This window comes from Pagrus major, chromosome 23 (assembly GCF_040436345.1).
Source record: "Pagrus major chromosome 23, Pma_NU_1.0".
Lineage (NCBI taxonomy): Eukaryota > Metazoa > Chordata > Actinopteri > Spariformes > Sparidae > Pagrus > Pagrus major.
Window position 1 is genome coordinate 18,062,103 of NC_133237.1, and position 13,802 is coordinate 18,075,904.

General features: G+C 39.0%; 1 protein-coding gene across 1 annotated transcript; it reads right to left on the reverse strand.

Annotated features, from left to right (window-relative positions):
* Positions 1-1,789: 1,789 nt before the first annotated feature.
* Positions 1,790-12,552, reverse strand: hsd3b7 (hydroxy-delta-5-steroid dehydrogenase, 3 beta- and steroid delta-isomerase). Its single transcript, XM_073493788.1, has 6 exons — positions 12,307-12,552; positions 10,230-10,385; positions 7,217-7,325; positions 5,350-5,449; positions 4,261-4,423; positions 1,790-3,162 (listed from the first exon to the last, which is right to left on the reverse strand). The coding sequence occupies exons 1-6, from the start codon at positions 12,464-12,466 to the stop codon at positions 2,750-2,752; spliced, it is 1,101 nt and encodes a 366-aa protein (XP_073349889.1). The 5' UTR covers positions 12,467-12,552; the 3' UTR covers positions 1,790-2,749.
* Positions 12,553-13,802: the final 1,250 nt, after the last annotated feature.

Below are 13,802 nucleotides of genomic sequence, written 5' to 3' on the forward strand. Positions count from 1 at the left end.
GTCGGGCACACGCACGCTCCGCACAGGAGCCTCCCTTCCACAGCACAAATATGTTGATGTCCACATGAATTATATATTGTTGCCTACATTGGTGCTTCTTGACATTATTTCCCCCTCAGATTTTATTTAATTTTACATTCACACGCTTCCATCACAGTTTGTTGTTTATATGTAAAGCACCATTAATGTACTTTTGTTTAAAGCAGGCTGTTGCAAACAAAGAAGCAACTCATAAAAAATGAGACATTCCCCAAGTTAAAACAATGGTGAGAGAGTAAATAAACAATCTAATAATAAAAACGAAACATCAGTCACTCAGTCACCCAGTAGATGGCGCAATCCCCTTTAATTACAAGTGTTGAATCCAACCTGGGATGTGGTGATTCCCCCAAATACATCTATTAAACACAAGCACACGCTCCTCTCATTGATTCAGAGACTTGTTTACAGTTGCCATATCATTTGGTGTGTGTATCATTTGCACACTTGCAAATTAATATATAACAATAATAAGTTATTGTTATTAGTAGTGGTAGTAGTAAAAGTATTAGTAGTATTATTATTATTAAACACAATATTTACCAATTTCATGTTGCAGGCCTATGTGAGATGATTGAATTCAATAATAGTTTCAGTATTACATAAGTCCCACAATTCAAATTGTTTTGTTTTGTTTGGGAAGAGTATATGAGGCTTTGTTTGGGGATTGTGAGTCATTTCTCTGCTTTTTTTTCATGCTGGTAGGCATGTAAATGTTATGTTGATTGCTATGGAAAACCACATAACTGGAGCGACACCCAAGCATGCTGGAACAGTGTCAAGTTGTTACGTATTATATGAGGGAACTCCCATACACTTTGTCTAAGTCATACAAATAAATAGTATCCAGATGGTTGTCATAGAGTCTGAGGACAAGTTTCCACAGGGCTGCAGAGACCCTAGTGCAACCCTTTGCACTATGTGTAAACACAGTTGGTCTCTATGGAAATCCAGAGGTTGAGAACTCTGAGTAATCAATCAAGGATGCATATGCACATTAAAACCAAACCATTGTTTTGGGATCATGAGTCAGGTCTCCAGGATGTTCAAACTTTCATTATGACATACACTGCATATCAGAGTAAATACAATTAATCACTGTGACGAATGATCCCTTGTTTTCATCCCTGTTGTTTTACACATTTTCACATTTTTAACCAAGTAATTCATGGCCCTCTATGGAGCTTTTTTTTATAATATTTGTTATTAGAGGCTAATTTATGATGTATATCAAATACTGTACAAGGCTGAGAGATGGAATTGAAGCATAACTACTTTAAAGCAAAATGAAAAGTTGTCACTCTTTGCCAAATAATTGATGAATGATCATGAACTTGGTATATGCTCATTTTTAAAATGTTGCCCAAATATTTCATCAAGTTAAACACTGATTAACATTGCTGATGTTTGCTGCCATTAACCAATGTTGTCATTATGTAATTATGCAAGGGAACTCCCGTATACTTAGTCTTAGTCATTCAAATAAATAGTATCCAGATGGTCATAGAGTCTGAAGACACGTTTCCACAGGGCTACAGACAGGGATAGCCCTTTGTGTGTAAACACAGTTTGTCTCCATAGAAATCAAGAGGTGGGGAACTCACATGTCATGGATACAGACTTTCATTATGACGCACGCTGCACATCATAGTAAATTACATAAATGAGATCAGTCACTAAAAGAGAAACTGGGAAATGCAGCCTCTCCCTGTAATGTGACTCAAGTGCAAAATCACAACGTAAAGCCATGTAGAATATATTAAATAATCTTTATTAAAAATTACAAAACAATTAACACACTTTACATGACACTTCAACTTCATTATAAAAAACATTCTTTAAATTATACAAGATAAAATATTGATATATTACTAAAATATTGCTCCAAGTCAGTACACATAAATGCCTGTAAATTGTGTTTACATTTGTCTTAACTGACATGGTTGCAAGAAATGTTTAATATCTAAATTAGGGATGCACAATAAGGATAACGGATGACTTCTGAATTTTTGTATTTTAAAAGGAAATTTTAAAAGTAATTTCTGCAGACCTGAGAGTAAGACAGGCTTAGATGTAGAGCAGCGCCAAGATTTGATTTAATATTCCAGCTCTAATTATATTTGTTGTCTTAAAACTCATCCTTTCACTCATACTTGACTTTTTCCCTCCTCTCTGAATGAAAATCATGTTGCCTTCCTCTGAAACTGTAAAAAGCGTCCACACCAGCAACAACATGCTCCTTCCTCCTTCTTCTTCTTTATGTTTATCGCGCATCACAAACCAACTTTAAAAAAGGTGCATACAACCACCTACTGTATTTGAGTGTGTAGATGTTGCGCTTGTTAAAGCCATGAAAGCGATTAGGCTTTCTATCAATAGCCAGTAATTCAACTTTCCCAATATTGGGTTGATAATTTACTTCCAATATTTATTTGACTCCCTTGGTGGCTGTGGCAAGAAAATGGCAATGAACTGAATCCAGTCAAATAAGGGTGTGTTTAACAAGGCTGATGACGTACGTGCATCACCCTAACAAATGCAAAATTTTTCTTCATGACTAAGCTACTTGTGCTAGATTTGCCTATTAGACAGACAATAAAAGGAAATGTTCTCAGAACACTGTAAATACTAACTTTGTTTGCCTTATTGCCTTACTCCTTTATACGTGTATATGTATATTCTAATGCATGTTGCAGTAGTTGATGTTACATTAAGAGTCTTTGAGATTGTCCTGAGGGAATGTGTCAACCCATTTCTGTGTGCGGGCTTTACACTGATCCCAGTCGTACAGAGGCTGGTACTGAAAGTGACGCTGGGCTTTGTCTGTGCGGACAGTGAAGGAGGTAGAGGCCACGGCCAAGGTGAAACGGTTCAACAGTGGTGTGTAGTTACATATGGGGCTCAGTATCCACCGGAGAAGGTCATTGAACATAGCCAGGAACCAGAGGAATAGTGCGGGTATGCGGATTCTTCGGAAGTTAAATTTGGAGAGGAAAACCATGTTAAAGTCCTCGTAGTTCTTGTAGGGTGAGTCATCGTAGCAGAAGAAAGCTTCGCCTCCGACCGTCTGCGGGCGCTCCCTCAGGGCTCGGGCTGCTAGTAAATGCATCCAGGCCACGTTGCCTAGTAGCAAAAAACACGAGAAGAGGATTACCACATCGAATGAGGGAAGAAGCACTCAAAAGTTTTACCTGAGCGAGAAATACTAATTATAGCAGTAAAATGCACTTGAGTGCCAAAAGTAATTAGTGTGAAGAATGAGTCCTTGTTAACAACACTGTTATTTCACACCAAGTAATTTATGGACCTGGATGGATAAATGTGTCATCTAGCTAAATCAAGACATTGTTTATAGTTTATGCTTTTAACCAATGTTGAATATAAAATAATCTCCAACATAACTAGTGAAGTTAGATAATAATAATTCATTGTGTAAAAGAAACCATATTTCCCTTGTACAACACTTGAGTAAATGTGCTTAGTTGCTTCACCTCTGACCACTTTGCAATGACTTCATTAATAACGTCAGCTGAACGCTTGCTACAACTTACAAACAAGACCGGATGTCCTGTATACTAATAGTGAACTTGCACCCGCAGTGGTTGAGGTTTCTCAACTGTAGATCCTTTCTATGTTAAGTCTTTAGGTTTCGAGTTCTGAAACATCGACATCTATGAAGGGTGTGACAAATATATCCACCAGTACATGTTGGCTGTTACTCATGCTCACATGCCAGACTGATGATAACTACTTTGGTTATAAGCAACAGATGGTAACATGACGGAATAACAAAGGTCATCAGATGGAAACGAAATGTTCGGCTTATTTAATGATACGTTTATGCTGCTACTCCTTTAAGATCGGTGCTGGCTGATACTGCTCACATGGTAGCATTGACACAACCATCTTGTCCACAGACTTTGTGTTTTTCAAGAGAACATCAGAGAGCAGCAGTTTTTTTTTATTGTCCTGACTGGCAGTAGTGTACAGTGTATTAGTTACAAAGATAGTTGATGTGAAATGCAGAGGAAGTGCATCACACTTCTGCTTTTAGTCCTGGTGTGAACAATTTTCACGCATGGCTTTTATCAGGTCCTCTTTTGCAGTTTGGTTTACTCGCCTTCACTTTCGGAGTTCGGAGTGCAAAAGTGGTCTAGGAATCTACACTAGGGAACTCTGATATATCTTGAAAGTTGTCGGGTAAAGAAAAAGTAAATTTACCTGCATAGACGCGTCCATGTTCGGACTTTTCTGGGACACCCCCGATGATCAAGCCTCCCCTTTGTAAACCCTGCTTGTAGAAATCAAGCATTAGCTCGTGCCCTTCGCCATAGATCCCTGTCGGCCTCAGAGAGCATGTGTATAAACACTTTCCACCTTTCACCTGGACAGGAGAGAAACAAAAAATGTTTTTGTGTTAAGAGTAAGGCAGGAGGCATAAATAAAACTTTTACAGAGGGGTCAAACAGTAGATTTCTGTGGATTTGTGAGTGCAGGAGTGACACCACAGCAAGGCCACAGGGGAATGATCTGGTATTTTGTGGCAGAGTTGCACAAGATATTCTCTCAAGCTCAAGCTGCAATCCAAGCAAGCACACAGTGAACATTTACAGCCTTTTGATTGTGTTTCCCCTCTTAACCTTCAGACTTATAGTACTCAGTAATGCACATATCTTGAAGGCAATAAATATTTTTTATGTTGTACATGAGCAGCTTTTAGGAATTCCATTACATCATTGTTGGATTTATGACTCTTATTTCAACACGTTTATTTACTTTTTTGTTTTCCCAGTGTGCCATTAAACTCAACTCAACAGTTAAAATGGGCTTTTAATAAATCTGCCTCACTCAGATTTTTCTTGGAAAATGTTAGCACTCTTAAAAGGCTTATTCAAGATAATCTACAAACAGTCTTGTGAGCAGTTTCATGTAGGAACTATAGTCTTTTTACCATATCCCTGGACAGAAGGAAGTGTGCATCTACTCATGGACGAGAGGCTCGGGAAGTAAAATTTAACGGCATCTTCCTCGGATGAGCAGTTACATTAGCTAGCCTCTGACTAGATGCTTCCTCCTGCATGGTGATTTGTTTGGCGGGTTCAGACATGAAACTTCTTACAACATGGCTGATAACTTGTCAACTCACACCAAGAACAATAGCACTGCATGTCAGAAGAAAAATGTATATTTTTGATTTTGGGGTGAACTGTCCCTTTAAGAGTGTAAACATACAATGTGCAGTTGTGAGCTTGCAGAAGGAAAACACCAGAAACCATAACCATTTATTTGTGAAATGAAAACATAAAATACCTTCTTGCCATTTGCCTCAATGACGATCTTCTCTGCCTTTCTCTTGCTGGTAGGATAGGCCATTACGTGTTTTACATTGTAAGGTGTGTCTTCATTTCCTCTGTAGAAAAAAGAAAAAGAAAAGAGATTGCAACAGTCAGAGAAGCATTCATGAGAAAGTGTGTTTTCTTGACCTTGCCACATGCATGAGAGGAATGTGTTTGAATAACGGCAAGTGGAAAACTGGAGCTCAGCGAGGAAACTTGGACAAAAAGAAGGAAAGGGATATCATATCAAGGAGACTGTCCTGTCCCATCAGACACAGTTTTGCTTTCATCTCTTCTGTTTGCATTTGAAGTGTTTGGACAGAAACAGTCCTTCCAACAAGAGCAGACAAAGGTTCATTCTTATGCCGTGACTTAATCTTGTGACATTACCTCACGTACTCCACGTACGTGCACCCTTGAAAGCACACAGACACACACAAACGCACCCATGCAAACAAACACACACACCATCTGGAAGAATGTCATGATTCCAGCTCACGGCTGATGGACCCTGAAGGTTTGCAGTGTTGCCTTCGTAAAGGACCATTCCACAGTTTTTTGCATATTTTAATCAGATTACTACGGATCATGTATGTTTTGAATCACAATACTGTGAAGACATTATGCTTGTTTACTGTGATGGATTATGTTAAATTAAATCTCCCCACATTGGTCATCATACCATGGGAAATATCTGGAATGTGGTTGACAATGGCTTCATTTAAAGTGGAAAAACATTCAAGTAAAAAGCACTCACAGAGCTTTTACCGCTTTACGTTTAAAGGTCTGAAAGGATTATTTTTATAATAAAATATATACATTTTTTATCATGCATCTGCACCTTGATCCCGACCTGCTGCAAACGTGTACACACATGTAAAAACACTTTTAGAGACTGTCTACAAAAGCTGGTTTGTCCATGTACAACATTTTTTAAAAACAGTCTATCAGTGTCACACCACTCCCTACACCTATTAAAAACACACTGCTTGGAGACAGAGTGTGAAATCATGTAGCACTGACTGTTTATGTCATAGCTGTTTATATCCTAAGAGAGTTGTTTTTGTCACAGTTTCCGTTCATCCACGAACCAAAATAATCAAGTATTACTCAGGAAGTGACACTGCACACTCCTGAATGAGACATCCTCAGAGACGGTCAGTATTTAGAAACAGCAATCTTCCACATGTCAGCAACAGTGGACTAATAATGCAGCAGTTACCGCCTTTCACAAGTGGAAATCAGGATAAATTGTAAATTTGTACATCCATGAATGCAGTGCTAAAATACCATCCACATAGATTTCTTGCTTAACAAAATAAAAGACACTTGCATATGAGTGTTATCTAATGGAGCTTATTCATGCGTCATATGTGACAGAGCAGCAGGTCTATTTTTACCTTAGCATGTCAGGAGTTAAAGCTAAAGACCTGTTGCTAGGTGCAGACGTGACGCAAAACATCTGAATCACATCAGTGTGACAGAGATATAAAAGTCTGAATGTGGCTTTTCTTTCCAGATTCTCTCTGGAAGGATTTCAAAACTCCCTTCATGAGACCACCAAGATACTGGATACTGGATACTGCGTGCTGTGTCTCCACCCAATCATATCTTTTCTGTACAGACCTTGTGTTTTTCATGATGGTGCATTCAAGAGAAGACAAGAGAAATAGATACGAGATAGTGACCATGGTAACGTAACTGAAAGAGCTTTTCCAAAATGGGAGTCTAAAGTATAACCATGTGTGGTCTGTGAGGACCACATGGACTTGGTTACTCGGTCACTTGGTCAGCAGAATTCAGAAACAAGTAAACACAGAGTGACATTTTTTGAGCTTCACCTGATGAATGGTTCTCTGTTCATGTTGGGACCGATCACTTCCATGCTGCTGGTGTAGACCAGGGACTGGATGCCACACTCCACACAGGCATTGATCACATTCTCCGTTCCTGAGAAGAGAGAAAATATGGTCATTTCAGAGATTTCTGGTGTTGGTTAGATTGGACTGAAGTCTAATGGGTGACACATTTCTCAATCTTTCAGCACAACATAACTGCTTTTGACACAGATTGTTCCTTGTGTTGACAGAGTTGAGAGCTCATTTGTAAATGAATTTAAGAGGAATTTAAGAGTCAAATATCAAAGAAATACACTGGAACATAATATACAGGATGAAAGTCTTGAAATTTGTGCGGAAGGATAAACAGGAAATTTACTCAGAAGAGGCATGAGATCCATATGTGTTCTGTTTAGCAGACAGGATGTTTTCAGAAATCTGGTCTCCATTAATGCAACAGTGGACGACGTAGTGGATATAAATATGGTCATTGCAAAGTGGAAGAAACAAGATCTCTCATTATTGTATCTAATGCCTTTCATGGCCTTCAGATTTCCCTTATAAGACTTTTAGACTGTAAGTAGCCTGAAGACAACCTTGGGTCAGTTTAGAACTGGCCACAGGCTGTGAAGTTGCATCTGGTAGACTTTGGCAGAGGATTAAAGTCCAGATGACTGTGTGACTGTTCCAAGAATGATAATTGATGCTTTACACTTTAACTTGCCATCTTAAAGACACAGGGGCAGTAAGAAAACAGAAGGCTTCATATTTTGAGAGCTTCAAACATGAAGAAACATACTTCCACGCCTTTACAGAAAACCTGCATAAAAACACCTGCTATACAAAACAATATGAAAGTGGTATTAATGGGTTAATTTACTACTTAAAAAAAATAGAAAAACAGATGTTTAACTAGTAGTGGACTGACCGACAAACATTGCCGCCATTTCACCTGAGGGCAAAAAACATATTCCACCTATCCAAACGCAATCAAAAAGGTTTGTTCACTAAAGCTAGAAAGGAAGCATTAAATTAAATTACTTGATCAAAACAACATGACTGAATGGCAGCTCAAAAAAAGTGCTTCTTAAGGTCACGGTTTGAAAAATAAAACTGATCTTGCAAGTGCATTACTGTGCTCTGGCACACCTGAAGACGCACTTGTGAGAAGCGACGTGCCTAAAGATCTGAGGTTGCGTGCTGACTCTCAAGTGGTTGGAATCTCAAGTATGCAGCTGAAGGCCAAAAGCACAGTCTTTAATGTCATCAGAAAAATAAATTCTAAGTGGAAGCCAGTGTTGGGATACTGAGTCAAGTGTTGTGCATGTGCAATTCTTGCTAATTCTGGGAAGGAGAGGGATATTTCTTCTCTGAGACTGAAGCAGAGGGAGTTGACAGTAATTCGAAACATAAAGTAACAAAAACATAAAAACCATTTGAGACCAACACAAGAGGATATCAAATTCTTGAAATATCTTCTCAGCAGGGGGAACCACCCTCTTCGATTGAGTGCAACAGAGTTCAGAATCAAATTCTCTCCCTTGGCTTCTTGGCTTTATACAGATGGATAAAATTTAACTCCATCTAGCAGAAGTTTGATGACATTAGATGCATGATAATCAACTTCAAATTTCTTTAACTGATTGACTTCTGGCACTTTAAACAAAAACGCAAACAATTAGACAGATTTGAGACAAGCAAGAGGTCCATTGTTGTTTGAAACGCCTACAGCTGACTCAACCAACAGTTGGCAGAGGTATTGTTTGTCCATTTGCTGAATCACTGCAGACTATTCCAGGCCAGACTTTGCACCTAGCCTGAACACAACCCACAAACAAAAACCCAGACAGGATATGTTGACTGTCATCACCTTCAATTAAATGCCCCACTGTCATGGTCATTTAAAGCATTTGAGAGGCTGTTAACAACAAGACAAAAGGCTATGGTGGTTCCTTACTCCCGTACAGCTCATAGAGATCTATGAATCATACAAGTAACCAAATCCACCAATGAATTTATCCAACAAGTAAAGTCTATGTTCCATTGTTTGAGCCCAACCATTGCACTTGGTGACATATTCTTTCATAACCATGAACACACATCTGTCTTATTTTGACTTGATCCCAAATACACTGCAGAGCACCAAATGTGGGTTAATCTGCACATTACAACTATAGATGTAAACATTTTAATGTCAAATGATCTTGGCATTTTGGGCCGCATGTACGATTCAACTTTGAAGGTTGTCCAATCCAGTCTGTGTGATATTAATGTGATTCAAAAGCAACTTCTTTATTAGTCAGATTTATAGGTACCATTTTAATTTTTTTTGGCAGCCCGGCAGCATTCAGTGAAAACACCAACTACACCAGGGTGCCATGTTCCAGAAAAGGGAGGGAAATGTTAGGAAACTCACATCTAAGATAAGGCAAATATATTGGTGATTTGTGCTCAAGCTGCCTGTGGATTGTAAATCATTTATTTTCTTTTTTCCTTCCTTTTTTTTCAAGGTGTCTCCATAGAGACCTGAATTATTGTCAGGCTGAAAAAACATCTCTCATTTAACCTCTATACAATCATGTGACACTTATGGAAACCTGAACTAATGCGGTTAAGCAGTTAAGAGCGGGCCAGCCGTGCTTCTTCAATGGAAGACGAAACTCTGCAATGGATTACATTTTAAACTAGTCATTCATTTACAAAAAAACCTGTCAGCAAATTAATAACAAAATATGCACTGAAACTAGTCCTTAATCCAGGTTTGAGTGTCAAGAAGAAGAGATCTCTGTCTCACCAGAAATGGGCAACATTACTTCTTTATGTTCACCATTTTTTTAACTCATAGAAGAACACAAGTCCTTGAAAACCACCTGGGGCAGGACCAGGCGTGGATTTCCTCTGTTTTGTGGTTTCCCAACCTCAAACATTCATTAAACTGAACCACCAAATCGTGTTTCCTCCCATCCCTTTTCCTTAGAAAAGGGATGGGAGGAAAACCGCTTCCGTGACATCTCACCGGTGACGTTGACGGAGTAGATGAGGTTCTCTGGGATTCTGTACCAAACGTCCACCAAACTGGCCGTGTGGATGACAACATCGGCCCCACGGGAGGCCTCCAACACACTGCTGTAGTCTGTGATGTCCCCCTGAATGACCACCACCTTTGTCCTCTCTGAGGGAGAAACAGGAAGACAGTCAAAACAATTTTGTATGTATGCAGTTCTGAATGAGGGCTGTTTCCCTCTTAACTCTACAATGGCATGCAAATACGCAATAAAAAAGGGTGGGAAGGGTTGACTCAGTTTGTTTACCAAACATTGCAAAACATCCTTTTAGATTGATCTGATAGAAGACAACAATGCCTTGCTTCAACAAGAACACATACTGCACATTTTCCGGAAATTCAATCGACTATAATTAAAGATAAATAGATAAAAAAAGATAGATAGATTAAAAAAAAGCAAAAAAAGCATGTGTTTTAGCAAGCCCAGTTATTTAAAAACTGTAGTACATATCATTATCATTAGCCCAACTCTTCCTCACACTAGTAAAATTCTTTGTGGGGTTTCATGATGTTTTTCCTTTAGTGTTTAGTGGCAGCATGAAGGTCTTGCAACTTTGGCTTATCTTGGCTCCCATGCACTCTCCTTGAGACACCGTAGATAACAAGAGAAGACAGAGTCCTGTGTCTGACAAGGAACGGGACTGTTACGACACTCCAGCTGAAGCTCGCCTTTTCCATCTGTAATTTTACTAATTTAAATCAGCTTAAACACCAACTACATAAAACCACACACAAGTGAACGTCTCATTTTCCTCGGGCTGAGATGCGAGATAGGCCTAAAATGGGTGTTACTGTCAGCTTATCTCTCCTGTTGCTGTTAGCTGATCTCTCTGGGGCCCAAAGTGTACTGCATCAACAGCAGGCGTCAGTACCGGTGGACAATAAACGATGAAAGCTGAACAAAGCATTTCCACTGTGGGAAAGAGGCGTCATGTGGATGGGCTCATTGCTGACGCTGATGAGGGGAAAGGCTTACTGTAGTTGAATGTAATGCATAGCATGCATTTTCACCAGGAAAAAAGACTGTTTGAGTGTTTTTTTTGTTTCTCATGTAGTAGAGACCAAAAAGATGTCAGAAATACTATGTGAACCACCTCAGGGCAGAATTCCTGATTCCATGGAAAACACCACTCCTCATGTCGTGTAATACATTGACAGGTTACAACATCTTTATCCTGGCACCGGATATGTGAGGGAGTTGGCTATGCAGGATTCACAGCCCTGCTGTCATCGCTGCAGGTTGACCCCAGTGACTATACACCATGTGATGGAGATTAATGTCACACTTAGGTCATGTTTTTTTTTAAGCAATTGACAGAAAACTAGCTTAACAGTTGATTATTGATTAGCCATTAATATGAAGTATGTTGGATATTTTGATTTCAACCACAGACATGATCTTAGTTTGCTGCAAAATCAGAGTATTCTACATTATCTTAATGGTGATTGATCGATTAATCACTAACAACCCTACATGTTACACATATCATTTACACCCCAGGTGTCCCAATCACACATGGCAAGCTTTTGTTATCTGCTAGGTAAAATCAAATAAACCTGTCTTCACACTGATGAAGCTTTTATAGTGGAGAGGTGGGTGAGATGAAAGAAGAGTAAACTCAACAGCCAGAGCCATATGGTTGACTGCATAATTTACAGAAAAACAATATGCAATGGGGCTATTTATCAAAGGAGGTTCATCTGTGTCACACCAAACAGGAGGCAGCTGAATAAAACTGACAATACACCAAATAAGAGTTTCATGAAGCCCCTTGATTATCTGAAACTATTCATGTTTTTAAAAGATGACGGAGGATCTTAATGTTTGCATAGAGGCTGAATTAAATGAAAACAAGACCTCTATGGTAGACAATATTAATGCCGAATTGAAGATAGACTCATATAAACGTAGAAACTGCTTAAATATTTTCTTTACAACGTGTCCAGCTTTGCCGATATGCCATACAACTTTAAATTAACAGAAAACGACATTGCGCGTTGGTTGCCACGAAGCGTCCGCTCGTCTTACCTGTGCTGTGTTCATTTAAACTGTGGTCTGGGTGTTTGTCAAACACGCGAACCTCCGCCAGTTTGTCCTCCTTCTCCAGCAAAACCCTCAGCAGGTGCCTGCCGAGAAAACCGGATCCTCCGGTGATCAGATAGACGAGACTCCGCTGGTCTTCAGACATGTTGCGAGTGTGTCGAGCAGCTGACTCTGAACCTGCAAACCTGACACTTCTCTCTATGACCACTGAACGCTGCTGCAGCCACACCAGCCTATAAGAAGGGCAGAGCTTTTAAATACGTCTTTATTGATAGCCAATAGGAGAACAGGGGGAGGATACACTCGCGAGTTAGGGCGATAATAAGAAATAGATGACATTAGTTAGGTTGTAATAAAAAATGATTTAAAAAAAAATAGATAATTAGTGGATTGATCACAATTAAATTAACAGCACTTCACATTTAGACATACTCAATTAAAGAGTTATAAGTTGTTACTACTAGCTTTATTATGGGCAAATTATATTATTTGGTCAAAATGCAGTCATCCATTAATACATTTGCATGAATGTTCTCACTTTCCAAGAAGCCGTGAAGTCCACAGTGAGAAATCATCAAATAAGGCCTTAAAACATTGATTGAGGTGATATGTAATGATATCAAATAATATTATGTTTCTGGCATCAAATCTTTAAACGTAACCCAGCCCTTCTTCCTTATCAAAAATATCAAATTATATGATTTTGAAGATATTTTTCATTTTGGAAGTTGAGCTGCTGGACACAAGATGTCTCCTACTTCTCTTTAAAGAGCAATTTTCCACATTGTGTATGGAAAATATTGAACCAGGATTTGGCTTTCAACATAATTTGGATGTGATAAGTCAGGCTTGTAGGCCCGCTTCTTAAATTTGTTTTTTAAATGAGCGCAGAGAAAATTGACACTTTGAGCAGTGAAAGTGAAAACAGCTTTCTAGTGTCAAACTCTGCACAGACATTATTCTACACAGTGAAGCTCAAACATTCAACTGTACGAACAAGCAGGAAACCAGTTCGACAGGAGGGGGACTTTAATAAGTCATTAATAAAATCCCCCTCCAGGATAAGCTCCAAGATAAGATCCAGATTGTTTGCAAGACCTTTTCCAGAAAATAAGTGCTCAAACAGGATTTTTCACAACCTGGCAACGCCTGGCAACGCAACCTGTCCTTATTAGTTGCTTTAAACTGATCTATAAAGCTTGAGGAGAGATTAGTTAGATTTTTTAACCCCTTCATAAAGAGTGCCTTAGTAAAAAGTGGTAGAGACATCCATGTTGAAATGCATCTCTTTGTGAACCCACGGTTAGAAATGTTCTGTGTATGTGCCAACTGAGCCGCTCTCGTAAGGATGAATTCACTTTATGTTAATAAATACACTTGTGGATTGGATCTAATAATAGTGGCTGTGAATATGAGGTTGGTATGCACTTGCAGCTGTTTTTGCAAAAGTGTTACAGCTGTTTCAACTCAGCAAACACGCC

Coding starts and splice junctions, on each gene's coding strand:
- hsd3b7 (XM_073493788.1), bottom strand. CDS start 12,466: ATGTCTGAAGACCAGCGGAGTCTCGTCTATCTGATCACCGGAGGATCC. Junction 10,386..12,306: donor TTTAAATGAACACAGCACAG/GTAAGACGAGCG, acceptor TTTCTCCCTCAG/AGAGGACAAAGGTGGTGGTC. Junction 7,326..10,229: donor CTACTCCGTCAACGTCACCG/GTGAGATGTCAC, acceptor CTCTCTTCTCAG/GAACGGAGAATGTGATCAAT.